Below are 26,714 nucleotides of genomic sequence, written 5' to 3' on the forward strand. Positions count from 1 at the left end.
TACACCTTTTACTCCAGCATTCAGGGCAAGAAACAGTAATAGTTATTTATTTGCAGAATAGTCAGGTCTTACTGATCCCATTTCTCCTGAAACCATGTTATTTAATGGGCCAAGGTTCAAACTCTGACATCTGTGACTTCCTGTGACTTGAAATACAACCTCACACATGATTCACTGCAATACCAAAAAAGTTGAGGTCACAGCCTCCTTCAGCTTCCCAGCCATGGCACTTCTCACAGTTGATTGCTCACTGCTGCAGTAGGTTCAAACTCCATGCTTTACCTTCAGCCCTTCTGTGTAAAAAAAATTTTCCCTCAAAACCTCTTTAAACCTCCTTCCACCCACCTTAAACCTATTTCCTCTAGTTTTTGATAACTGTTGTAGTAGGGGATAGTAAACTCATGGTAGGAAATAGTTAATTCTTAGCACTGTAGTGCAGCAGAGAGATAAAGAGGGACTAGACAGGGTTGGTACCAGGCAGTGAAAGGCACCAGGCATGCTCAACTGTCCCAAGCCACGAAATGGAGGTGAAAGTGAACTATAGTAAACTCGTGCCTGGTTACCAGCTAACAACAACTCCAGGACAGAAGTTTGCCATTGTACCTACAAGGTAAAAGCGGAACAGCTCACAACTCACACAGCACATAGGCACTGAAGCTTAACACTGCAAAAGGCTTGCCTCACTCTATGTATACACAGCACATGCAGGGTAGAGATAGTTGGGGGGGGAAGTAGAAAAGAAATAGTACAAGAATAATGAAAACTTTGGATCGGGGAGCATTCATTCCAGGACGAGTGACTCCCCTGTTGATGTCAGCTTGTAATATAGAGAAAGTTTGTTCTGAAGGTAAACCCCGGACTCGGTGTGAACTCCTTCTGTCTGCACTGTGCCATAGGAAAAAGATACTAATGATCTGCCCAATCTGTGCCTCTTATATATGCTTTGCCATTCATAAACTCCACTTATGTGTTATTACACCCTACAGGCAACTGGAAGCTTGGGTGACACTTTGCTGAAAGCAGTTTGAGAGACTGCTTTGCAGAATACCTTCACTTAGTCTGTGAGCTTCCAGGTGCCCGTCACTTTAATCCGCCATCCCAGTTTCATGCCGGCCTCTGTGTTTTTGGCTCCTACATGGTTCCAACAAAGCCCAGCAAAGCTTGAGGAATAGTATCTCATCATCTGACTAGTTATAGCCCTCGGGACTCAACAATGAATTCAACTACAGGAAGTCCCTGGATTACGAACGAGTTCCGTTTCTGAGTCTGTTCGTAATTTGAATTTGTATGTAAGTCGGAATAGTTACGTACAGTTCACATCTAGCGTCAATTAGTCAAATGTTTATAATTGAGAGAGAGGATGTGTGTGTGTGTGTGTGTGTGTGTGTATAGGTATAAAAACATTAAAGAAACATTTCTTAAACTGTTTAGATATTAAATGACTTTATTAATTGGATGATGGGCCTGGTGCTGGAGAGGATGGGCCTGGTGCTGGAGAGTCAGGGATTGATACTGCTGCTGTAGAGTGAAAGTTAACTTCTGAAGTCAATTTCTTAAAGTAAACATCAAGGGTGGCTTGAACAGAGCTTTTCTTTTTCTCATTATAAATGGCCTTGTAGCAGCTGAGGCCGTCGGTAACTATCCGGTAAACTTTGTTGAACCTCTCTGCGTTAGGATCTTACTCCTCTAACTTTGCCATCCCTGCTTCAATGAGACGAAAGGCTTCAGCTAACTCCTTCGTTGAAAACTTCTTGGGTTCTGGGGTTTCTTGGTCCCAGCCTTCTTCCTCAAATGCTATCATCTGCCGCTCCAGCTCCATAAGGTCCTCATTGGTCAGTTCTTCGGCATGTGATTCAAGCAAGTCTAAGACATCATATTCATTGATGTCTAAATGCAGTTGATTATTACCAATATCAACCACAGCTTGCCTGGCTTCAGCAATGTCCTCAGACATAAACTCTTTCAAACCATCTGCGAATTGCGGGCACAATTTGTTCCAGACTCCTTTCATGTTGGTCTTCTTCACTTCCTCCCAAGAATCTGCAATGTTTTTGATGCCTTCGTAGAAGTTGTAATTCCTCCAGAACTCCTTTAAGGTCATTTCATCATCTTGGGTAGCCCTATCTGCTTGTGAGAAGGTCCGGCGTAAATAGTAAGCCTTAAAGGAGGCTATGAATCCCTGATCCATTGGCTGAAGTAGTGATATGGTGTTGAGTGGTAAAAAGACAACCTTTACATTGGGTTGAAGGTCATCTAAAGTGTTTGGATGTCCGGGGACGTTGTCAAGCACAAGGAGAATTTTGAAAGGAATCTTCTTGGCCAAGCAATAACATTCAGCAGCAGGAACAAAAAAAGTTCAGGAACCAGTCTTCGAAGAGAGCTTTTGTTAACCAAGCCTTTGTGTTTGCCTTCCAAATAACGGGAAGAGATGTCTTGGCAATTTGTCTAAGTGCCCTCAGATTTAGGGAGCGATATACAAGCATAGGGTTAAGCTTGAAATCCCCGGATGCGTTACCACCAAGCAATAACGTTAGCCTATCCTTGGATGCCTCATGCCCTGGAGCAGTTTTTTCCTCTTTTGAAATGTATGTCCTTTCAGGCATTTTTTTTACAAAAGAAGCCAGTCTCGTCTACATTAAATATTTGATCAGGCACATAAGCTCCCTCCTCAATAATTTTTTTCAACATTTCAGGAAACTCTCGCAGCACTTACGTCGGCACTCGCTGCTTCACCTTGCACTTTGATATTGTGTAAATTTCCCCTCCCTTTGAAACGGCTGAACCAACCCCTACTCACAACACATTCTTCATCACAAGCACCTTCACTTGCTGCACGTGCAGCCTTTAAATCACTGAAAAGGCTTCGAGCCTTTTCTTGCACTAAGCCAAGGCTAATAGGAATATTACGCTGATTTTGATCCTCTAACCAAATTACCAATAGCCTTTCCATTTCGATAATTAAATCACTGCGTTGCTTAGTGATAATTGTCACTTTCATTGGGACAGAGCCTTCTACATATTCCATTACTGTCCCCTTGTCCTTTATAATTGTCCCGATCGTTGACCGACTGTAGCCTAATGTTTTTCCAATGTTTGTTGGCGTTTCACCTCTCTCTGAACGCTTTATTATTTCTACTTTTGTTTCCATCGTGATCGTTTTCCTTTTCTTCGATGCATCACCATCACTTGAACGAGATTTATGCTTTGAAGCCAACATAGCTGGCTGACAGACCGCTTAAAACGTACAGTGTTTTGAGCGTCACGCAAAGTAGTCTGCCCATTCGTTAGTACGAACCATTGTGTGTAATTTGATTTTTTAAAAAATATTAGGCTTTACGGGGGTCGGTTCGTAAGTACGGATGTTCGTAAGTCAGGCATTCTTAAGTCAGGGACTTCCTGTATTTCAGATAACCAGCCTTTCCAGTTTGTATCAGAACTGCCTATGATGATGAAAGCTCTTTAACCTATGTAATCCTAACTTAGGTTTTCTGAGATAAAAGAGAACACTGTAAATAACAAGATGCAATTTCCAGATTTCCCTTTTATTTCAGATTTCTGGCAAATTTGGCAATTAGTATCTCACAATTCTAACACTGTTTCCTATGCTCACTCATCGCCTCCTACTTACATCTCCTTCAGACAGACCAACAAGCCTCCCAACTCTCTCTCAGTCCGACAGATGCCTGCTGACCTGCTGAATGTCTCCAGCGCCTTTTGTTTTTTTACCACCAGCTTAGTGCCCTGCACTGGAATTGAGTCCATAGCCTGCTGACGCACGGTTTCACTCAACCTTTTGTCCTTGTTCCTTATCCAATTTTCTCTCTGCAACAACAGTCTCTAACTCTTATTTAAGTCCCTCGCACATCAATACAACTAAGCCCCCTATGGGAGGAATGTGCAACTATATGATGGGCTTTTAAATATTATTGGCTTACAGATATTTGCTAAAAAGAAAGGAATGGTTCTGTGTTGTTTCATTACTTCAAGCCATTACAAAACACTTCAGGGGCAATGAAGTATTTTTGATGAAGGCTCCACATCTTACAGTCTGGTGCCTCCGTCATGGATCTCCTGAAACTGGAAGCGCTCAACCTAAGGACTTGCTGGGATATAGCCACTTACAAACACCAAAGGCATAGCCGTATCCAACCAATCTGGATTTTGCCTTGGATTTTATTAGCAAGACCTTAAGGTCATAGGTACCAAAACCCCTGTTACCTCTTAAAAGTGTTAAACTTCTGCCAGTTTCTTACCAGCTGAATCGAGTGTTTACTTAGCTCGCGACATAACAGGCCCCGCTTGTAACATAACATAGCTTTCACCATATGCCCTGGGGGAGCAGTAACTATGATTTGCTTCTGCTCAGGAATAACTGAATAACTGATCCTTGGACCTAAGGTGAAAGAGAAAAATAGTTATCGATACATTTAAATTAAAATCATCTAATAATTACATGGATGTCATTTTTCTTATCCGAAGGTGGTGGTGTCGTCTGATATGTTGATGCCCAAGTTATCAACCGAAAATTTAATACCCAGGATGTCATTGATAAGTTTTAACAAGTCTGGTACAAAATGGCTGGATAGATTTCAGAATGGTTTTAATTTTTCATTATGTTGCTTTGTCAGCCAAACTGAGTGACAATGTTAACAAACGTTCTTCATTCCTCCTGAGTATCTGGATTAAAACCTCTCAGATATAAGTTGCCTGTGCAATTATGCTGCTCTGGTGGCTTTTTCCATACACTAAATGGAAATGGTAAAATATATTTGTCAGCTACCCATTCACCTCATTCTGTTGCCTTGAACAGAGTTACTTATCCATTTGCAGTTTTGGGCACACTCATAGCTAACTTGCTGCCCTCAGAGGCACCAAAGTCTCCTTGACAGGAAATCATTCCTCTTTTCAGCTGATGGGAGGAATCACGAGTATGTAGGTCACAACATGGGCTTGACCACATCAGTCCATCCAGTAATTTCCCCAGTACTACACTGTGCAGACCTTCCCCCCCAACACTGCATTGATAAGCTGACACCAATTTAAAGCCACTCCTCCCACTGGTTCCCCTCCCCACCTCCCTCCCTTTATTCCACGCTCTGCCTGTCCTACCAGATTGCATTGTCTTCAGCCCTTTGTCACTTCCACCTATCACCTTCCAGCTTCTGATATCATTCCCACTCCCCCCACTCCCTCATCTGCCTGTCATCCACCCCCCCCTCACCTGGATCCACCCATCACCTGCCAGCTCTCGCTCCACCTCTTCCCTCCACCTTTTTATACAGGCCTTCTCCCCTCTTTCTTTCAGTCCAGATGAAGGGTCTCAACCCAAAACGTCGACTGTCCATTTCCCTCCGTAGATGCTGCCTGACCTGCCGAGTTGCTCCAGCGCTTTGTGCGTTGCTCCAGATTCAAACACCAATTTAAAACCACCCATTGCTGTACATCCCTCCCAACTCTAAAAAGCCAAGCACATTTGTTTACAGGAGGCCTGAAGAATGAATGGACACATGAACTGTACTCACTGAGACATGCTGAAACTGTTCTTTATAAACAGGTTGCAATGTGAAGATCATCCTTACCACTTTCACCTCACCGTAGAAATAATTAGAGTTCATACCCTTTTCATAATCCTCCACAATATAATTTGCAGTCAACTGGGGTCCATAATCCGGGATTGTCTTAACTGCAACCTCCACTTGAGAACCACCATCTGATTCAAAGCATTCGAAGACAAAGTCCGCCTGTATTCATTAAGAAAAGAGGAACCCCTTGAATATCCTCAATTGTAGATATAGACTGTAACTTGTGTTCAACAAATAATCACTTCCTGTGAAGCTTAGGCTACATCACTGAAGCTGAGGCAAAGTGAAGATGTGCTAAAGTAAGGAGGGTGCAGTATATATCACAGTAGAACAGTTCTAAAGATTTAGCCAAAGGAGGGCAATCAAGGTGCATCGAACCTCAAGTTATACCAGGACTCCTCACTTTAGACTTTATTTATACAGCATGGTAACAGGCCCTTCTGGCCCAACGAGCCCACGCTGCCTAATTATACCCATGTTAATCTACCTACCCATACGTCTTTGGAATGTGGGAGGAAACCAGAGCACCCGGAAGAAACCCACGCAGTCACAGGGAGAACATACAAACTCCTTACAGACAGCGATGAGAATCGAACCCCAATTACTGGCACTGTAATAGTGTTGCTCTGTTGCTGGGATATGGCTGTTGCCCCCGCCTACACTCCTGGATTGAAAAGAGGCAGTTCCATGGACTTTCTGAGGATGCTTTGGACCATTGCTATGGCCTTCTCCTCTTACCAAGGATCCTACTAAGGATCCAGTCCCCATAATAGAACATAGAACACTACAGCACAGTACAGGCCCTTTGGCTCACAATGCTGTGCCAACATTTTATCCTGCTCTAAGATCTATCTAACCCTTCCCTCCCACATAGGCCTCTATTTCTCTATCATTCATGTGTAATAGAGCTATAATAAACCCAGCCAGGGATTTAGTTAGCCTGTATCCCTCTGTATCCTGTTCCTGAAAACATTAGTGTTGTAAAATTTCTTTAAAATATGAAGAAAAGGTAAAAATAAAATATGGCCTTGTGTTCCAGGACCCAAGCTCAGTCTGGCTGTCCTGGTGGGCTTTATAGTCTAGTGAAAGGAAACCAAGTCTGGACTGAGGGCTTAGCAGTTCCAACAGCTGATGTTCTGACCCTTGTCTCCCCTCTCCCTCGAGTCACAGGGTACTTCAGGTTGGAGACTTTGGGCTAACAAAAATTTTAAGCCACAGTGTGTGCCGTTTTCAGATGTGGGACCAGGAATTGTAAAGCCATACAAATATACATCCATTCACATTACACATATGACACAACTTCCAGATACAGATCATGTATCCTGACACATACTCCGGAGCTAAAGACTGAAATGAGACATCTTTGTCCAATTTTGGTTTATCGTTCTTCTTTTAATTTTAGCCATGAGACTGAAGCAATTTAAGACTAGCAAGAGAATTATCTCAATAAAAAGCTGGAAGTTTAGACAGTGACAAACTGGTGAAGGGAATAATTAAAGCCTAAACATTGCAGTGTGATTGGTTCAATTTTTCTTCCTGGTTGAGTGACAAGATATTAAAATCCAAAAGACCCATAGGAAAGACGTGGATAAACTGGAAAGAATGCAGAAAAGATTTACGAGGATGTTGCCAGGACTAGAGAGTCTGAGTTAGAGGGAGAAGTTTTATTTCAGAAAGCGGGTGAGCCAGTTTGACTATCTCACGTAGAGAAGGGGGTCTATTGTATATGGTCATCATGGATTGGACAGTTCTGCCTGAAAATTAACTTGCTCCCAGAAAGGGAATTGGGCTCTAATATGAAAGGAAATATTTGCAGGGGGAGGGAGAGAGGGAGCATAAGAGTGGGGCTAATTGGCAGCTCATTAAGAGCGATTGTAGTGCCACAAGGGAAATAGCCATAATATCATTTCAGGATTCTTGTGATGCTATCCATTAACTGTAATTTGTTCATCTGCAAAATAAATGTGCTTTCCAGTTTAAATTCTAAAAAGAGTATAGCACCATTTCCAAAAACTGAACTGAGGTTTTAAATGAGCAATTTCCAATGATTAAAGTCAATGACCAAATTGAGGTACTCAGGACTGTTTACTAAAATCTTGCCGAGACCTCAGCGAGGAAAGACATACAAGGAAGGTATATTTGCAACTCACTGCTGTGAGAGATTTAGGACTCAAGAGTCAGAATATTCCAGGGTAAGGAAGATAGAAAGGACTCAAAAATGTATTAATCTTTTTTGCTGGACTGGCTTTGATGTCCATTTATGAAAAATATAGGAGGTAGCAAAGACTTAATGCCTCATCACAACTTGAAAGTAAGAGAGATAACACTGATACTGAGGACAAAGTTGAGGCAAGCAGAAATGTGCTCAAACAAGAAAGTTGCAGTAAGTATAGAGTAGGAAGTCTGGCACAAACCTTCTGGGCTAAATGACCAATTTCTTTGCCATGCATTCTGTACAGTCCAATGTAAAATTAACTCACAGCATTGATGGGCTGCATGTGGTTCTTCCATCGGATCTGGATCTCATTGTTTCTGTTGCTTTTATATTCAAAGAAATGAATTTGTACTCCTTCTATTTTCACCGGCACTATATGGAGAGAGACAAACATGAGAGAAGAGAAAGAAATTCATTTTAAATCTGAAAACCAAAAAAAGGAAATGGAGTGAGTAGTTTTATTGGCCAAAAAAAACTGATGAAATGGACTTGTTAGTGAGACCAGAATCTTTGGCAGCAAATTGACACCTGGTTTATGGGGAAAAAATTGGATTTATAGATTTTTGAATTGTAATCTGATTTGAATTGTGGGGTTAAACCAGCTTTAAAACAGTCTTCTTCCAAACCCATACCTGGATTATAAATCCTGCAGGATTCACACATACACCAGAATCTTCAGGCCAACTTGAACTCCCTCCACCCCTTCACCTTCCCTCCCACCTAGTAGAATCTGAGGTTATAGCCAGTTAAAATTGTCCAGATGACCCGCCTGACATAGGGACACCAGGAGCCGACCTACCGGAAATTTAACCTGCTCAAATGAGCAGGAAACAGGGATGCTCATGTGAAACTAATTGGTCCTCTCGTGATGATGTCAATGAGACCTGATTGCAATTTTAATTGGAGGGCTGGCTGGGATGTGGCTAGTGGGAGGGGGGGGGGTGGAGATAGGGGTGGTGGGGCCCCTCCAGGCCATACTGGTAGCAGTAAGGATCAGGCACAGAAGGAGTTCAAAGAGGTCATTTTCTTTCGTTGCTTTTGTTGTGAACCAGGAGGAATGGGGATCCCTTTATTCCCCACTAGGAAAGCTTAGGTATTCCCTGTTACTTCGTCAATGCCATTTCATTCCCTGTCCGTCCCCACCAGGACTCCTGATCTTAAGATCTCTCGCAGACAAGTAGACCACTTAAGCATCTATCAACAGATACCCTCTGGAGGAGGTGGTAAGGAAGCTGATAAGATTAGAGAAACAAGACCTTCTGGGCCTGTCTTGGAACCCGGCATGAACATTGAATTTTCCCACTTTAAGTCATCTCCACCCCTCTTCCCCACACCGCATCCCACCCCCCACCACACCGTGCTTCTTCTCTTCTTCCCTTTCCTAGCCTCTTTTTTTCTACCTTTTTCTCCTTTCTCTCCTGACCTTTGACCCATCCCTCGGTGGATCTGCTCTCCCCTCCTCCCCCGCACCTGCCTATCACTATCTCTTACTTGCATCTACCCATCACCATCTTGTGCCCACCCTGCCTTGCCTCTTTTGTCCACCTATCACTGCTCCGCTTTTCCCTCCTATATATTGGGCTTCCCCTTTTCCTATCTTCAGTCCTGAAGAAGGGTCCTGACCCGAAACGTTGACTGCCTGCTTTTCTCCACAGATGCTGCCTGGCCTGCTGAGTTCCTCCAGCATCATCATGTTTTTCAGTTGATAAGATTAATTTGATACCCAGGAGTTATCCTTGTTTCCAAAGAAGTGGCTGTTTCCATTGCATTCTACTGCTTATACATATAAAATCCTGTTAACATACAAACCAAACAAAAGATGTTCACCTAAATAATGCCTTTCACAACATTAGGCTGTCTTCACAGCCAAAGAAATGCTTTTGACATTGTCTCATCATAACGTGCCCTAATCCCAGGAGGGCATGTTAATGCAGTTGTTTTCCACAAGTTGTAAAATCCTCATTGCCAAAATTTAATTGCACCACAGGCAATGTTAGCAGACCATCCTGTGGTAACATTTTAAATGTCATTAATATTTATGAGATTCCCAAAAAGATCAAAAGACCAGTCATTCTTCAACATCATTGAACATGCAAGGACATGAAATCCCAGACTCTTGACAAAGTCAACCCTTACCTGTGTTGTTTATCTTGATAGCCACCCGGACGCAGGACGTGCATGGTGATGATGGACAGAACAGTACAGTAGATATTAGTAGCCTGGACAAGTTCAGATTGTATCCATCAGGAGCTTTCACTTGATCCCAGTATGTGCAATTCTCTAAATGTTAGAGAAAAAAAATTTGCATTAAAATCTTGTAAGAATTTTTGAGAAGGAATAAGTAATTATGAGACTAAGTATGGAAATCAGACTGACGGTAAAAACAGTGTCATGTTCCTATGGTTTTGCATGAGTTGGAGGATGTTAAGATTGTGCTGACTTGCATTGAACAAGAAAGGGAGACAGACTGTGAACAGCTATTTTAGTGTGGAGCTTAAAAGGCAGAGGGAAAAAAACGTGGTAAGAAAACAGAGAAGAAATCCATTGTCAACCCATAGTAAATCCAAATGACAGAACACAAAACTGACAATATATATTCTATAATCTGTGTGAAACAGAGCACAGTGGCAGAATGTTATCCTGTTTCTTCTCATGAGATAATGAGCAGACATGGTTACAAGATTAGAGGGTGGTGATTTAAAACTGGGCTGTGTGGGAACTTCTTGCGGGCTGGTATGTGTTTAAAATTCTCTACCTCAGGTGGTTGTGGAGGCTAGATTGTTGGGGATGTTTAAGGAGGAAGTCGATCAATGTTTGAAAGATTGGGGAATTGAGGGCTATGTGGAACTGGCAGCTGAAGGAACAACTGTCAGAGCTGGAGAGATGAAAACTAAGCATTGGAGCAGTGTGGTGATCTTGAAGCATTGTAGCCTTGGAAGGAGATCCAGAGACAGGGAAGAATTTCAAATCAAGACTGAGTGCTTTAAAATTGAACCACTTCCAGACCAAATTAACCAGAGAGGTGAATCATGCGACCCTGATCACTTCCAAGTTGTACTCCTTTGTCACACAACATCCTGACTTGGACACAAAACAGCCATTTGTGTATTGTCACTGCGTTAGTATCCTGGGGTTGCTGATCTAATACCACAGAGATTGTTACAATAACAGCTGCAACTACTAACAGTTCCAGAAGTTCCAAATATAACCTTCCTGGTGAAAATCAGGATAGGATTTGACGGGGTCATCAAATTCTTAGAACAAATTAAATACTCATTAATTTTTTTTTAAATAGCATAATTATAGACCATGGTTTGGAAAAAAAAATGAGCCCTTCAGTTTGATTCCAAGAAGCCTGAACTTAAGACCACATAACCAAAAGAGGAAATGGTCTTCATTCCTTGCCCTGCAGAGATTTGGAAGCGGCCTAGTCAGAAGTGAAACTGGCAGCAGTGCAAAGGAAGCCCTTCGATAGATGAACAATGTAAAATTGGAGGTTTGAAGCTTTTCACTCAGTTGTAATTTTTTTTATATAAGGGTAACCGAAAACTGGAGGCTACCTTGTAGGTGGGTCTTGCTGGGAGCAGGGCTTTATTGGGTGAAGCTATAAGGAGCCTCACTGTATTGCAGAGAATCCCAGGAGCAGCACAGATTCAATGGGCCAAATTGTCCCCCATAACTGCATGAAATTATTTTATACAAGTGAAAGGAAGAAGAAAATATTAAGTGAAAGAGAAAAAGAAAATAAAGCATACAATTTGCCACTACCAAAACCTGACCATCTTTAAAAGCACTACAAACCCCAAAGCACGTGCTGTAACATTCAGATGTAAATTCTAAAGGCAACACTTCAGGCAATTCGGAAAAAAATACATCAATGCAAATTTTTTAAAAATTAATTTCTTCACAACTTCCTCCCAGAGGACCAATATATCCTGTTCCCCTGAGTTGGGAATCTGCACATATCTCTGCCCTTGCAATCCTAAAGAATCACTGTACTTTACACCATCTGCTTTATCTCAGATTCGCTCAAATTCATGCACACATGCCTGACTCCAACAAGAGTAAAAACTGCGAGGGAGGCGGCAAAGGGGATGGAAATTTAAAGAACCTCATAACCCGTTATGACTGTAACCAGGTCTTTAAAAGATCTTCTTGAAATTGCAGATTGTGCCAGTGATGGTCCCGTGTCCACCAGTGCTGCACCTCCAGGTTACACAATGACAGATCTATATCTGTCAGTACAGTACCGATGTTAGAGTGGCAGACTGTCAGCCAACAGTACAGAACTCCTGGGTCTTCAGTTGCTTATGTACCTGGATCTGGACTCAAGCCCAGAAGATTGGACTGGGTCCAGTGTGGTCTCTAGGTATCTGGACAGAGAGGGGAGACACATCCCACATCCAGTGTGTGCTCAGAGCCTCCATTTTGTTCCTTTTCATCCTCACACGCTTCTGAGTGGTGGCATTACTCTTTCTAAGGAGATGTGGCTATCCTGGGAGATTCCTGGTAACACCACTGGGCTCTAAGTGTTCTGAGGCAATTGGCAACTCAGATTAAGCTATCAAGGGATAGCCAACAAACAATCTGCTGGTAGAACTCAGCGGGCTGAGCAACATCAGTGGGGGAAAAGGAACTGTCGATGCTCCAGGATGAAACCCTGCATCAGGATTGGTCCACTAGAGGCTCCAGTCCCGATGCAGGAATTTGACCCGAAACATTGATAATTCCCTCCCCAGAGATGCTGCTCGACCCACTGAGTTCCTCCAGCAGATTGTTTGTTGCTCTGGATTCCAGCATCTGCAGTCTCCTGTGTCTCTATGGGACAGCCAATTCTCCTTTGCTGTTGGCAACCCTCTAGCCAGATGTAAAGCCACAAGCTGGCAGCTCCACTCTTTCCCAGGAAGCTCCAGATATTAACCAGCCTCTGCTTGCACCAACCTCCTCACACCCCTCAACCCCTTTGATGCCAGTTCCTCTCTCCACTCTGGGAATCCGTTCATTGGACATTACACTCATAGATCTGGAAGGCCCACTGTAAGTCTCTGTAAATCTCACACTGGAGACACAAGAGACTGCAGATGCTGCAATCTAGAGCAACAATCTGCTGGGAGAACTCAGTGGGTCGAGCAGCATCTGTGGGAGGAGAGGAATTGTCAACGTTTCAGGTCCTGATGCAGGGTTTTGACCCGAAACGTCAGCAATTCCTTTCCACCCACAGATGTTGCTCAACCCACTGAGTTCTTCCAGCAGATTGTTTGTTGCCTCATCACCACACTCCAACCTTTCAAACGCTGCATGAAGCCCTCTTTTCATTTGACCTGTCCTCCAATGCTGTTAATGTTCTTTGCATTGTCCATGTTTCCTCTCCACCCTAGACAGCCCTTTACCTCTATGAGTCCTACAGCAGCACCAAGTCAGAAGAGACCTACACTACAGCAAAGGCCACTGCCAAGTAAACAACTGGCCCTTTCTCATAAGTGAGTCAAGCTGTCTGATGTACTAGCATCAGAATCTAGGACGAAGACACAAGAGACTGCAGATGCTGTAGTCTGGAGCAAGAAACAAACTGCTGGAGGAACTTAGTGAGTTGAGCAGCATCTGTGGAGGCAAAGAGACAGTCGATGTTTCGGGTCAGGACTGAGAGTGTGGAGCCAGTATAAAGAGGTGAGAGGGAGGGGTGGGGCAGGGGCTGGCAGGTGATAGGTGGAACCAGGTGAGGAGAGGGAATGATTGGCAGGTGGAGCTGGGTGGAGGGAGGGGGAAGGGGCGGAGTTGGGTACAGCAGCTGATGGGTGATAGGTAGACAGATAAGGAGAGGAAAAAAAGGCAGATGGAGTCAGGTGGGGAGGTGGGGAGGTGGGGAGGTGGGGAGGTGGGGAGGTGGGGAGGGTGGAGGTAGAGACAGAGGGTGGATTAGTGGAGACACAAGAAGTTGCAGTAAGGAAAGTAATGTGGATAAGGAAGGGATGATGGGCAGATGGGACCAGGTGCGGGAGGGGAGAGAGGGAGGAGCATAGGGAGTGTCGGTTACCTGAAGTTGGAAAATTCAAAGTTCATATAATTGGGTTGTGAGCTACCCAGGCGGAATATGGGATGTTGTTTTTATCATTATAAACTCTTCATTGTTCTTCCATGCAGAAGCTCCTCATGTTTGTGGCTGCAAGACATAATTCTACCTGGCCCAACCTAACTTCCCATTGGCTGCTTACATGATGAAGCTGCTGGTTTGAAAAGGACTGCATTAGTTCACCAAATAAGGGCATGTAAAAAATGAACAACTGCAGCAATGTTAACCTTCATACTATCAAAAGGATTTAACAAGAGTAATAATTTGAGCTAGGAAATGAACAAACAAACAGAGAGGTTTAAGTGGAATAAGTACTTACCTATATCCAGCTGTTCCTGTGGAAAGAACAGAATCATTTGCTTTAATCAATTTGAAATGACACATTATCCAGACCCCACATTACACATAACAGCAACTATGATCTAGGCTGAATTTACTTCACCAAAAAATTTCATAAGGGTGCTTGTGTATTTGTGATTATACATTAGTTTGTATGTGTGACCTCCATCTATTTTGTGTGTGTGTGTGTGTGTGTGTGTGTGTGTGTGTGTGTGCGCGCGCACGCGCGCAGGTTTCCAAAATTCTCTTTCCTTTTACCCTCTGTGATCCATAGTCTCATACAGAGTCAAACATATGGATACCTCCAAAGGAAATAATCCCTGTCCTGTTGAGTGAACTAGGAACCAGGAAACCCGTGCAGTTACACAATGCTTTATGCAACTAAAAGTAAACCAAAACACTTCACAACTGTTGCGAACCAGCAACAAAAGAAACACAATGAGTCATGATTCAGTGTTAAAAACTACTTTATTAATAACTACTTATGATAATAAGAAAATTAAAAGTAAAAATGTTAGAATGTTAGAAGTAAAAATGTTAAACCTTGAACATTAACCCCAAAACTAAACTCGTCATGTGTGTGTGGCAAAGTCCCAAACTCCAAGTCCAGGAATGGTTCTTAAAGTTCAGTTCCGCAAGCCATAAGGTGAAACATGAGCCAAGGCTTCTTCAACAACCACCGTTGTCTGAAGATAAGACGTAGATGTAGAGAGAACATAGAGATTAATTATGAAATCCAAATGTTCCACGATGGAACCCAAATGACACCTCAGTGTTTACTCGGTAGTGACTTCCTCACCCTGAAGAGCATCCGAATCGTGGCCGTCCACACAAATACCTGTTCCCCTCCACAGGTTAATGACAAAGTGGACCCCACTGGATTACTTCAAATAATCCATATGTGGATTGTAGTGACAGACACAGTTATTGTTTCTCATCCATTGATAGAGAAACTAGCAGACTGGTGTCTCTCTCTCTCTTCTCTTCTGACTGACTCCAACTGACTTCTTCAACAACTTCATTACATCCTTTATCTTCTGTTGACATAAGCACGCCACACACACACACACCACTATGCTCTATCTTAAAAGCGACATTCACCAATAGTAACCTAGTCCGTAACACAACACATCACTGGAATGGTCACAATCCTGATGCATAAAGGATTCCTGGAGCCAAACATCTATTTTACAGGTTTTACTGAACCAATCTGACAGGTTCCTCCTGCTGCCAAGTAATAATTCTGGAATGTTTAATGTGTTCAACAAGGGAACACAGTTTGAAGCAAAAATGCAATTGCAAAACCGGAAATAAAAAGAAAAACACAGTGGAAATACTCAGCAGGTCAAGCAACATTTGTGAAGAGGAAAACAGAAATGTTTTAGATTGTTGACAGCAAAGCCAGTTTTGGAGCCTGTAGCATTTGGGCCAAGCTCGGACGAGAAAAGTAAACTGCACCAAATGGATCAGATGGCAAATTTCTGGGAAATTCTGTCCAACAGAAAGAGAATATAGTGGGTGCTGTACAACCAGAACATTTCCTGGAAAACCAATTTTTTTCTAGCATAATATGGGCTGAGGAGGATGAAAACATTTCAGCACTCCTCGGAAAAGACACAGCTGTTTGTATAGGATAAGAATGAGATTGTATGATGTGTCGGTTGCCAGCTCATTATTTAACTCACAAATGATTCAAGATGAATGTCTGTTGAGGTGTTCATGAGTCAACATTTTCACATATAAGGGGGAAAGACATTTAAAACTGGGACAATAAAGTAGAGGGTAGCTAAGCTGTAAGCAAATTCGTCAAGAAAGGAAAACAGTCTTTTGGCTCATTGCAGTTCATCCTCCAGTGACCCTGATGTGAAAGTCAACTACATTTGAACATCCTCAGGGCTTTTGTCTCTTCTACTCCATCTGGCAGATTAATCCAAAAGCTTATTAATCTTTCAGTAAATTATATCACTCTTGCCTCTGAGTCAAATGGTTTTAGCATTTTTAGACAGGCACATAGATAGAAAAGTCCTAGAGGGATATGGGCCAAACACAGGCAGATGGGACTAACTCAGATAGGCATCTGGGTCGGCATGGATGAGTTGGGCCAAAGGGCCTGCTTCCATGCTATATCGATCTATAACTATGAGATTTGAGTCCCAGTGTAGGAGACTTGAGCTTGATTCTAAAGCAGGTACAGAAAGAGCTGTCAGACGTGCAGTTTCCAATGAGATTATTAAATCAAATTCTGTTTACAGTCTTGGATGCACGTAAAAGATCCACAGCATTAGTTCAAAGAAGCACAAAGATGTTGTTAGGAGATACAAGAGACTGCGGATGCTGGAATATGGAGCAACAAACTATCGCCTGGAGGAACTCAATGGATCTGTTGGGGATGTGGAGAAGGAATTGTTTCGCGTCCCTGATTTCTTGGCTAATTTTTATTTAACAATCAACATCATAAAACTGGCCATTATCACAGTGCTGTATGTGGGAATTTGCTGTCCACATATTGGCTGCCATATTTCCTACATTACAACCATTGGGGCATCCTGGGTTTATAAAAGGCGCCAGTTAAATTCAAGTCTTCATTTACATTCTGGTATCAGTTGCCTGGTTAGTAGCAAACATCAGTGTCCAAAGCTTCTGTGTTGAAACCTCACCTCAGGATTTGAGCATATAAATCCACTTCTGTGCAGTATATAGGGAGAGTTGCATTGCTTGATGGGGTGAGATACTGATACCTCATCTTTCTGTTCAGGTAGTGCACAATGCATACAGTGAATTAGAGAAACAAAGGACTGCAGATGCTGGAAAATCTAGATAAAAAACACTACGATGCTGGAGGAACTCGGCAGCATCCGTGGAGAAAAGCAGGCGGTCAACGTTTCAGGTCAAGACCCTTCTTCAGGTTCCTGCCTCTTTGAATTAGTTGAATAGGAAGAGGAAGTCCTTCTGGTGTATTTCCTTCAACCAACACTACCACAAAAGACTAGCACACCAGACTTCATGCAATTGCCTTTTGTATTTACCTAGACTTCAGTAAATGGCCTTCGAAAGGAATTATTGATTGTGAAGTGTTTTGTAAAATCTGAAAGCTGTGATAAAATGCAATATATAATCTTACAGCCAATTTCAGTACATCAGCAAATCCTCAATTCATTTATCTTTCTACAGCATTACATGTTTGGAATTAAGGAACTTGCAATTAGATTAAGTTTGGGGGTGGCACAATAGCACAGTGGTTAGCACAGTTGCCTCACAACCCCGGTGAGCTGGGTTTGATCCTGACTTCTGGTACTGTCTATGGGGAGTTTTCAAGTTCTCCCTGAGACCCTGTGAGCTTCCTCCAGGCAGTTGGTAGGTGAATTGACAACTGTGTGTAAACTGGTCCAGGGTTATATGGGTGTCGGTAGAACCAGGAGGGGGTTGATGGGCAGGGCTAGAACAGCCTGTTTTTATGCTCTATGACAATGAACAAGAAAGCACATGGGGGAAATATGTAAATCGAAAACCAAAAGTTGTGGGGGTGGCAGCTTCTCCCATCTGATTCAGCTTAGATTTTAAATAAAACACTGACGAAAGGATGGCAGAATCAAAATAAAAGATACTTGTAATAAACACCAGGTAAAAGGGAACAATTTGTGCTCTTGTCAATTTACTCGCAGACACAGTAGTGTAGCGGTTAGCGTAATGCTATTACAGTGCCAGCAACCCGGGTTCAATTCCGGCCACTGTCTGTAAGGAGTTTGTACATTCTCCCTGTGTCTGCGTGGGTTTCCTCCGGGTGCTCCGGTTTCCTCCCACATTCCAGAGACGTACAGGTTAGGAAGTTGTGGGCGTGCTATGTTGGCGCCGGAAGCGTGGCGACACTTGCGGGCTGCCCCCAGAACACTTTACGCAAAAAGATGTATTTCACTGTGTGTTTCAATGTGCATGTGACTAATAAAGATATCTTATCTTAAAAAATAAAGAATGGTTCAATTAGCACTTTCATCAATGAGTCAAAAGATGGGAGTGATATTTGAAACAGAGACTTTAGCACTAAAATCCAGACTGACATGCCAGTGAAGTCCTGTGGGAGACCTGCACTGCCAGAAACTATTTTTCTCAGAAAAGTTGTTTAACTGAGGCCCTACTTATTCCCTCAGGCAGACAATTCTTTAGCACTATTGCAAAGAAGACCAAGTTGCCTCTGGTGTCCTGGCCAATGTTTACCATTAATCACTTAACCAGCATCACTAAACCAGATGATAAGATATTTATTTATGAGTTACATATACATCGAAACACACAGTGGAATATATCTTTTGCATTACTGAGAATGTGCTGGGGGCAGCCTGCAAGTGTCACCACTCTTCCGGTGCCAACATAGCATCTCCACAGCTCCTAACCTGTATTTGCTTTGGAATGTGGGAGGAAACCGGAGCACCCGGAGGAAACCCACACAGACTCGGAGAGAACGTATAAACTCCTTATAGACAGCAGCGGAATTGAACCCGGGTCGCTGGCACTGTAAAAGTGTTACGCTAACCGCTACACTACTGTGAACGAGGCATTGTTGAGTGTGGAACCTTGATGTGCATAAATTTGTTCCACTATTCTAATTCCAAAAGTAGTTCATTGGCTATGGAATACTTTGAGATGTGCTAAGGCTGAGGCAGCAGCTACATAAATGTAAACCTTTCTTTCATGTCTGAGATTATATAACTTTTCTTTCCCTCAGTGTTGGCTCCAGTTGTGATGACTCAAGATGGGTGTGATAGCATAATGGTGAAGGATACAGAAACAAAAGTTCAAATTCCACATGGTAGCTGGGGACGTTCAATTCCCATGCAATTAAAAAATCAATCTGGAATTCTAAATCAAACTCTGGTCTCATTAATAGATTATAAAGGACTATCAGGTTCTTGTTAAAACAAAAATCACTATGATTTGCTTGTGTCCTTCAGGAAAGGAAATTTGCCACCCTTGACCAGTCTGACCTTTACTTGACTCCTAACCCACTGATATATTTGATTCTTAACTCCCTCCTTAATTCCTGAGTGGACAATAAATATCTGCATTATCAGTGATGCCTACTTCCTGTGAACAAATGAAATAAAAACATGGATTAAAATGTGTGTGGCAGTAGGAATAGTTGTGTCCTCTTACAGATTCATAGAACTTAGAACAGTACAGCACAGAACAGGCCCTCCAGCCCACAATGTTGTGCCGACATAGCTCTTCCCTCCTACCTACAGAATGCCCATATCCCTGTGTTTTCCTCTCATTCACGCCCTTCTTGAAAGCCCCCAATGAGTTTGCCTCCACCACCCTATCAGGCAACACATTCCAGGCATCGACTACTCTCTCAGTAAAAAACGTTCCCCTCACGTCTGTTCTGAACCTACCCCCTCTCACCTTAAACGCATGCTCTGTGCAAGTCCTTGAGAAGGAAGAGGGAGGCTAATTCTGTGACATTCAGAATTCCTGATGCAGATGCTGAATTCCTAACTTTGAACATAGAACATAGAACACTACAGCACAGTACAGGCCCTTCAGCCCATAATGTGCCGACATTTTATCCTGCTCTAAGATCTATCTAACCCTTCCCTCCCACATAGCCCGCTATTTTTCTATCATTCATGTGTCTTTCTAAGAGTCTCTTTGTGAAACCAATGTCCCTTCCTGTGAAAGCACAAACCTTCAGCAAGAAAGAAACCATATAACTGATGAAGACACAAGATACTGCAGATGCTGGAATCTGGAGAACAAGCAATCTGCCGGAAGAACTCAGCGGGTCGAGCAGCATCTGTGGGAGGAGAGGAATTATTGACGTTTCAGGTTGAAACCCTGCACGTTGACAATTCCTTTCCTCCCACAAATGCTACTTGACTCACTGAGTTCTTCCAGCAGGTTGTCACAACATATAACTGATGTTTAGTACAATATTTTCCAAACTCTAAAGAACTCAAACAATCTTCCTTTCAAATTTGACGGGTTGTATCCCAAAGTAGATAACCATATGTTTTAAGCAGTGACACACCTAAATGTGGTGCCCACAAATGGAGTCCATACATTTGGATCATATGTTTTCTCAAACCTGCTAAGGACTACTGTGACTTAAAAGAGGCAAGCAATACAAATATGTCATGTTGTTGATCAAAACTTTGTCTGGAATGACTATTTTTAGCTGGAATCAGCAGAAAAGGACACTGTTCAAGAAATAGCTTAACTCACCAAAGAAGCAACAGTCTAATGGGGAGAAAATGATAATGATTCACCATAATTTACTCTGCACTTCCTGTTTACCGGTGAAATAAATATTACTCATGTACGAATTTCATAAATTTGCATTAGGCAGAGCGCTGACTGGAAATACATTGCATTCCCACAACTGTGTAGGCCTCCTGCTAATTTAGGTACTTGTTAAGAACTGTTTCAGCCCCTAAGTTCTGTCACAAAGCATGTAAGACCAGAACTGCCCACACTGAGTCTGAATTGTTCCATAGCATCCAACATTAGGATAATAGAATTGTCTGGCACTTACTCTTAACCCTCAGAGAAAGAGTAACTGGCTCACAGTGGGGGAATTTTGGTACAAGTGCATTGGTCACGCAGATTAGATGTGGGAGAAAGATGCCCATAGGAGTCTGGCTGGAACGCCAATCGATTCTCACAAGAGGCCCACTTCAATTCCACTTCCCACTCCCATACTGACACATCTATCCACAGCCTCCTCTACTGCCACCTCGAGGCCAGACACAGGTTGGAGCAGCAACACCTCATATTCCATCTTGGTAGTCTCCAATGTGATGGCATCAACATCGATTTCTCTAACTTCTAGTAACCCTTCACCACTGTTTTTTCCTTTGCCCCCCTTTTTTTCCCTCATTACGGTGGCCCCCTCACCCCTTCTCTCTCACCTCCCTCCCCCTCACAACCTGCCCATCACCGCCCTCTGGTTCCCCACCTCCTCTTTATTCCATAGTCCACTGTCCTCTCCTATCAGATTCCTTCTTCTTCAGGCCTTTGTCTCTTCCACCTATCACCTCCCAGCTTCTCACATCTTTGCCTTTCATCCCCTCCCCCACCCACCTACCTTCCTGCTCTCACCTGGACTCACCTGTCACCTTGTGCTCTTCCCCCCTCCCCTCACCTATTTATTCTGTCTTCTGCCCTCCTCCTTTCCAGTCCTGATGAAGGGTCTCGGCCCGAAATGTCGACTGTTTATTTCCCTTCATAGATGCTGCCTGACCTGTTGGGTTCTTCCAGCATTTTGTGTGTGTTGTTTCACAGGGAGTCTTTACTTTAATAGGGTCAGGAGCTCCAACTGCAAACACACTGCCAACAATCAAAAACAGAAAAGGCTGGAAAACTCATCCAGTCAGGCAGCATTTGTGGAAAGAGAAACAGTCAATGGTTTTGTTCTGTGACCTATTGTCAGAACCAGGTAACAGGGGGATGTAAGTTAGTTTTCAGTAGGAGAGAACGGGGGATGGGATGTTAAAAGCCGACCAGGTAATGTGAATGCAGGAGGTCAACCAGAAGGGTTGCTTGTGAAACACATTTTCAGCAGCAGCAAGAGTTTGAAAAGGCAGAATAATTAGCAGCAAAATTAATAACCAGTAAGGAGCAGTAAGTGACAACACCTTTCAAAGCTCTTATAAATTTGGTAAATTGGTTTATAATTGCCACATGTACTGAGGTACAGTGAAAAACATGGTTTTGCATGCCATCCATACAGATCATTTCATCACATCAGTACACTGAGGTAATTCAAGGGAAAAGCAATGACAGAATGCAGAATAAAGTGTTACATTTACAGTGCAGGCAGACAATAAGGTGCAAGACCATGACGAGGTAGATTGTGAGGTCAAGAGTCCATCTTGTTATACAAGAGGTCCATTTAAAAGTCTTATAACACCAGGACAGAAGCAGTCCTTGAGCCTGGTGGTATGTGCTTTCAGGATGTTGTATCTTCTGCCTGATGGGAGGGGGGAGAAGAGAGAAAGTCCGGGGTGGGTGTGATCTTTGATTACATTGGCTGCTTTACCGAGGCAGCGAGAAGTGTAGACAGGGACCATGGAGGGGAGGCTGGCTTCTGTGATGTGCTGAGTTGTGTCCATAACTCTCTGCAGTTTCTTGCGGTCTTGGGCAATGCAGTTGCCATACCAAGCCGTGATGCATCCGGATAGGATGCTTTCTATGGAGCATCTATATTGTGTTCAAAACCCATTAGTGACTGTCAGGAAACCAATGTTTTATAAAGCCTCATCTAGTTTTACCTGAGGGCAGCTCAGAGTCACTTTAATTATCAAAGAGTCTCTTGCTTATTTGGGCTTTTCACTGGTGGCTGGGGACAGGAACTGGTCAAGATATCAGAGTCATAAAAGGCAATGACAACTCAACATCACTACTTGACCCCAGCAGGCATGATTTAGATGTTGGTCCATGTACTTGCTGCTTGTTTGGGTTAGGCTACCATGCCATGATTGGGTGGAAACAGAATGGTGATAAGGTAAAGAATTGCAGAGTAATGCAAGTTCTCAGAGTGATAATAGTAACCCTTCCCACTGAAAATTCTGGCAGTTCTGATAAACCATGTGTGTTACATGTGGTTGTTCAACAACAGAACAGAAGTTCTCATCATTTAATGCACTGAACATTTTAGACTCCTCACTTTGGTCAGAAGCATTACTATTGTGGTTAAACTTACTCTGCTATTTACTGTAAAGTATGATCAGGGAAAATGAAGGTTTTTCTGCTTAGAATAACCACAGCCATAGAGTCGTGCTGCATGGAAACAGGTCCTTTGGTCCAACAAGTCCATTCTGACCATCAAGCATCCATTTAACTAATTCTACATCAACCCCATTTTATTCTCTCCACATTCTCATCAGCTCGCTCAGTTTCTGCCACTCACCTACACACTAGGGACAAATTAGAATGTTAAATCAACTTACCAACCCCTTTGAGATGGGGAAGGAAACTCACACGGGTCACAGAGAAAACGAGCAAACTCCACACAAAGATCAGCATTGAACCCCACTCACTGGAGCTGTGGGGCAGCAGTTCTACTATGCACTGTGTCTCCCCAGTGACAGGCATTCAGAAGAGTTTAAAAAACTGCAACTATCAGGATCTCTTCTGGCTCAGGAGAGACCCTTCTGGTCAAAAGGAGGCCAGGTTCAAAATAGCATGAATCTCTTTGTGAAAGGATTATCAAAGAGCAACTAGTTTGACCTTGCACCTTACTGTCAACCTGCACTGCACTTTCTCTGTAGCTGTGACAACTTACTCTGTATTCTGTTATTGTTTTTACCCTGTACTAGCTCAATGCACTGTGTAATGAATTGATCTGTACAACCGGTACGCAAGACAAGTTTTTCACTGTACCTCGGTACAAATGACAATAATAAACCAATACCAATAGCTTTGTAAGTTGGCGCTGCACTGACTGGCACTAAAGAAGAAGGAATTGCATTTATGTAGTGCCTTTCACAATCTAAGGGTGTCTCAAAGGACATTACAGTCAATGAAGTTCTACTGTTGCCACTGTAGAGATGTAGGAAATGGGTCAAGTGCCACAAGCATCAACATGATAATGTCCAGATAATCTCTTTCAATGTTGTTGGTTGAGGATTAAGTATTGTCTGGGATACCAGGGATAACTCACCTGCTACACTTCAGAATAGTGCCATGAGATCTTCCCATCAGTGTAGGCAGGACTTTGATTTAAAATCATTTCTGAAAGACACTTTTGACAATACAGCAGTCCCTCAGTATTCCACTGGAGTGCCAGCCTATTTGAACTAACAAACTACACATTGCAGATAGGTCAATGTTATTAAATGGGCAATCGCTGCTCACCATTGGAATGCTCACATCCTGATTTTAACTTCGAGTGGAGGTATGGCGAAAACCTGGATGGGACCAAGTAGCCATGACAGTCCTGCTTGAAATCCAGTTGATAGTAACTCGTGGATCTCACTTTAACTCCTGCCTGACCTGGCTTGAATTGGCACCAGCCAGCACAAGCATGACTTTCAGCAAAAGTGGTCCACTGCCTTGGAAGCTGGTCAACATCGCACAACAGAAGGTAGGTGGTGGGGGTATCGGGAGGCTCTCATGGTTGGGTACATTGTCATATCCAGACAAGGTTCTGACCTGCCCAAAGTGGACATCTTCCTTGCACCTGAACTTGACAGGATTGCATGGATATCTGGCTGCCATTTTAACCATCTTCTCTCATATTCCTGCTGTGAATCATATTTACACAAAAAAATTCATGATTTCTTTTATATTATCTGACCCAGACAGAGGTGTTGTGCCGAAAAACACATTGATTCTGGAGGAACTCAGCAGGCCAGGCAGCATCCCTGAAGAAGGGTCCTGACCCGAAACTTTGACCACCTGCTTTTCTCCACGGATACTGCCTGGCCTGCTGAGTTCCTCCAGCATCATAGTGTTTTTCATCTAGATTCCAGCATCTGCAGTCCATTATTTCTCTAGAGGTGTTGTGTTGCTCACCACTGATCACGTTACACAAGGAGGCTATTCCCCATTGGGTCCATGCTGTCTCCCAACACAGCAATCCCATCAGTCCCATTTGCCCTTTTATTTCCCCGTAATTTATTCTCTTTTGCATGCACATCAAGTCCCCTTTGATTTTTTTGCCACTTCCTGACACTTAAGGGGAATTTACAGCAGCCACTTAACCCACCAACACCTCCCTGGGTTGAGAGAGGAAACTGGAGCACCTGTGGAACCACTAGCGGTCACGGGGAAACATGCAAACTCCACACAGACAGCATCCGAGGTCAGGATTGAACCCAGATCACTGGAGCCGTGAGGCAGCAGCATTAACTGTTGCACAACTGTGCCACCATGAGAAACGTTAGTAAGAAAGAAACATCAAAAATGAATGAAGAAATCTTTGAAAAAGACAATACATGAAGACAGAAAGAAATAGATCAGCCATCTCTCCTCTCTGGTACCCATTAGACAAACTGGGGACAGCTGGCTTTCAGCAACGATGTAACACGTATAGAGTCCTCCAGAGATGCAGACCATCAATAAAAGACAAACTAATTCACTTAAAAGCAAGCCTTTGGCAGGCTTTCTCTATTTTTATATACAAATTCTTGAGCTACAATGGTCTGATTGAAAGTCTATTTAAATCCTGTGTCCTCAAGTTGTTAGTAATCATAAATCAGTGGCTAGAGACGGTGCAGGCTTTACAAGCTGAGACCAGTGCCTCAGCCTCTAATGAACCTTAAGTTGACTGTGATTCACAACTGATCATTTTGTTACAGATCCCTACCACACCTGTTTGTAGCATTGCACTCTGCCAATATCACCACCTCTCCATTAATATTGCTCTGATCCTGCACGTAAATAGAGGCGTAGACATTGTTTCTCAGAACACTTTGTGATGATTATGCAAAGTAATAAATGGGCTCAATTGTGTATTTTCAACTTGATCCACCTAAGTCACTTTTCTCTCATGCAAGTCATGTTCAAGCAGCGACATATACTGGAGCGCACATTTAGTTCAGGAACCTAAATCAAATTTCTCCCTCTCTGTGTTCAGGTTCAAGATTGAAAGAGAAATAGAACTGGATAGGTCATTCTGCACAAGTAGAATAAAAAGTAGCATGCATGTTTTCCTGCTGCACTTTTCACACAGTTTCAATGAACTGACCAAGGTTGTCATGGGGACAGATTCAATGGTTACAAAGCAAAATTGAATGAGTTAGGTGATGGACTTGACACAGTCAATTAATCATCCTCCAGGAGACTGGAGCACCCACCCTGTTGAATTGATGAAAGCAGAATCAGGTGACAACTAGCCTGCATTTTTTGATAAGATAAAATATCAGGTGCACATCGAAACACACAGTGAAATGCATCTTTTGCGTAGAGTGTTCTGGGGGCAGCCGCAAGTGTCGCCACGCTTCTGGCGCCAACAATAGCATGCCAGCAACTTCCTAACCCGTACGCCTTTGGAACATGGGAGGAAACCGGAGCACCCAGAGGAAACCTACGCGGGGACAATGTACAAACTCTTTACAGACAGTGGCCGGAATTGAACCCAGGTCGCTGGCACTGTAAAGCGTTACGCTAACCGCTACACTACCGTGCTGCATGGTTTTGGAAAAACTAGATTTTAGAAACTGGTCAGCCTCTGTTAATGGACACCAGAACCTAATGTCAGGACACAGATTTCTTCACAGGTACTGATCACATTGATTCTCTGAAGGACTAAATATTTTACAGTAAATACCCACGGCAATCTATTGGTTTAAACTATGGTTTCAGTCACAGGCAAGTGTTATTGTGTGAATTTATAATCAAATTCAACACAACAAATGTATTGAATTTGATTATAAACTCACACAGCAACAGTATTCAATACATCATTTAATATACTGGTCCATTGGTGGGGGAGGGGGTGTCTGCGTGTGGTTATTCTAAAGGGAATTCTGTTGCTGTTTGCAAACAAGATAGCAAAGGCTTGAGATCTAGC

The 26,714-nt window shown here is 43.0% G+C and overlaps 1 protein-coding gene across 1 annotated transcript in view; it reads right to left on the reverse strand.

Annotated features, from left to right (window-relative positions):
- LOC127571640 (interleukin-17 receptor E-like) overlaps nucleotides 1-26,714 on the reverse strand; it is a 59,495-nt gene that overhangs the window by 28,695 nt on the left and 4,086 nt on the right. Inside the window, exons 2-6 of the mRNA XM_052018212.1 lie at nucleotides 14,187-14,202; nucleotides 9,934-10,077; nucleotides 8,063-8,169; nucleotides 5,618-5,741; nucleotides 4,254-4,393 (exon numbers count right to left, since the gene is read on the reverse strand). Coding sequence (XP_051874172.1) covers nucleotides 4,254-4,393; nucleotides 5,618-5,741; nucleotides 8,063-8,169; nucleotides 9,934-10,077; nucleotides 14,187-14,202 — 531 coding nt within the window. The remainder of the gene's footprint in view (nucleotides 1-4,253; nucleotides 4,394-5,617; nucleotides 5,742-8,062; nucleotides 8,170-9,933; nucleotides 10,078-14,186; nucleotides 14,203-26,714) is intronic.

This window comes from Pristis pectinata, chromosome 6 (genome assembly GCF_009764475.1).
Source record: "Pristis pectinata isolate sPriPec2 chromosome 6, sPriPec2.1.pri, whole genome shotgun sequence".
NCBI lineage: Eukaryota > Metazoa > Chordata > Chondrichthyes > Rhinopristiformes > Pristidae > Pristis > Pristis pectinata.